Raw genomic sequence first — 1,918 nt, 5'->3', positions numbered from 1 at the left:
TTTTTTTTTACATCAAACAAAATGAAATAGAAATAGTAATAATTATTTATTTGATCAGTTTTTCAGAAGTATCCAGTTATCATACTCATTGTGCATCTTTACAGATTGCAGAGTTTAGCGTGTGCACAAACAGGACAGTACATCAAACATAATGTAACCTGTTTTCAGTTGCAGTAAGTGGCACTTAGTGTAGCATCTGACTATTTCCTCTGCACATCTGCATTCTTCCTCTTGGCACAGTGGATCAGATGCCTTGGTTTTCATCATGCAGGTGTTAAAAACAGGATGTAAATATTACGGTGATTCTCCAGAGAAGCACATTACTCTCTCCTTCAGAGGCCTTTGATATGTCAGAGGCCATTAACAACACAATCCTCCCGTGGGACGCACTCGTGGATGTCGAAAAGCACAACTGTGAAAAACATTTCCCTAACAACGTACTGCTGGAATGATAATAATTGTACCTCCTGGAACCTCTGGCATAAAAAAATACTGGGAAAAAGGAAGAAAAATGCACTAAGAATGTTTTGTGATGTTTCCATTGTCATTTGTTGAAATGCTTAGCATACATTTTCCCTCTTTTATCTTTTTCATTCCTTCTTTACATCTTATATTTTCTCCAATGCCTCTCTCATTATTAATTTCTATCAGAGACACAATTTTGTATGCATCACAGCTTCATTGTACCTCCTTTTAAATTTCTATCATTGTTTCATCATGAAATGTCAGACAAAATGTGTAAAACCACTGCAAAGGCCGACATTGTGCTGCTGGTGGACGGTTCCTGGAGTATCGGACGGCTTAACTTTAAGACCATCCGGGCCTTCATTGCTCGCATGGTGGGAGTCTTTGACATCGGTCCCGATAAAATTCAGATTGGTGGGTGTAATTAGAACGAGCAATTTCATTTAAAAGGCAACGCGTTATGAAGCAAGTTGGTCTTACAAAGGTTCATCATATTTTCAGGTCTTGCTCAGTACAGTGGTGACCCAAAGACTGAGTGGCACTTGAATGCTCATCCAACACGGGACTCACTCCTGAATGCTGTGAATAACCTGCCTTACAAAGGAGGAAACACCATGACAGGTACTTCAGTTAGAGCTGGCTGTACAGATATGATCCACCTATGCGGATCAACCCCATATTTGTTGGGGTTTCTTCAAGCTGTTTAAAGTGGTGATCAAATCATTGCAATGTTTTATCTGCAGGAATGGCTCTTAACTACATCCTCCAGAACAATTTCAAAGAGAGCGTGGGGATGCGACCTAGTGCCCGAAAGATTGGTGTCTTGGTTACTGATGGAAAATCCCAGGATGAAGTTGTCATCCCCTCACAGAACCTGCGCGAGCAGAGCATTGAGCTGTATGCCATTGGTGAGCACACTTCATATTTGTGAGCTTTTACGAGCGTAACTGTGTAGAGCGAATAATAAATAGCAATAACATGTCATTTCTAGGTGTGAAGAATGCAGATGAGAATGAGTTGAGATCCATTGCCTCCGATCCGGATGAAATCCACATGTACAATGTGGCTGACTTCTCCTTCCTGTTGGACATTGTGGACACTCTTAGTGATAACCTCTGTAACAGCGTGAAGGGAGGTGTGTATGAGTTTGGATCAAAACGCAGCATCGTGCAAAAGTGTTCATTCTTTGAATGTTTTTTTTAGATTTTGTTAGGTTACAGCCAGAGACTGGGGTTTTTTGAGGCAGACCACCAAAAAGTACTATTTAATCATAACATGAATGGAAACTAGAACATAGATGACCATTTATCTGTTAAAAATAGCTCAAGTGAAGCCTGGTTTGATGAAGAGCATCTGTGAATAGTGTTTTCAAAAATTTCCCACAGATTCGCAATACAGTTTATGTCTCAACTTTGATTAGACCACAATAAAAATATGTATTCTTTGATTTTAA

General features: G+C 39.7%; 1 protein-coding gene across 1 annotated transcript; it reads left to right on the top strand.

Moving 5' to 3' along the window:
• The first annotated feature begins 49 nt into the window (after window positions 1-49).
• On the top strand, window positions 50-1,683 carry LOC106944217 (collagen alpha-1(XII) chain-like). The gene is made up of 4 exons (XM_015027427.1): window positions 50-879; window positions 967-1,086; window positions 1,209-1,373; window positions 1,457-1,683. Exons 1-4 carry the CDS (start codon window positions 666-668, stop codon window positions 1,666-1,668), a joined length of 711 nt encoding a protein of 236 aa, XP_014882913.1. The 5' UTR covers window positions 50-665; the 3' UTR covers window positions 1,669-1,683.
• Window positions 1,684-1,918: the final 235 nt, after the last annotated feature.

Source organism: Poecilia latipinna, unplaced genomic scaffold, assembly GCF_001443285.1.
Source record: "Poecilia latipinna isolate Pla-1442-1.1 unplaced genomic scaffold, P_latipinna-1.0 Scaffold7405, whole genome shotgun sequence".
Taxonomy (NCBI): Eukaryota; Metazoa; Chordata; class Actinopteri; order Cyprinodontiformes; family Poeciliidae; genus Poecilia; species Poecilia latipinna.
Note: the sequence above shows the minus strand (reverse complement) of the source record. Positions and strands in the feature narration are given on the sequence as shown.

Coding starts and splice junctions, on each gene's coding strand:
- LOC106944217 (XM_015027427.1), top strand. CDS start 666: ATGCATCACAGCTTCATTGTACCTCCTTTTAAATTTCTATCATTGTTT. Junction 1,087..1,208: donor AGGAGGAAACACCATGACAG/GTACTTCAGTTA, acceptor TTTTATCTGCAG/GAATGGCTCTTAACTACATC. Junction 1,374..1,456: donor CATTGAGCTGTATGCCATTG/GTGAGCACACTT, acceptor TGTCATTTCTAG/GTGTGAAGAATGCAGATGAG.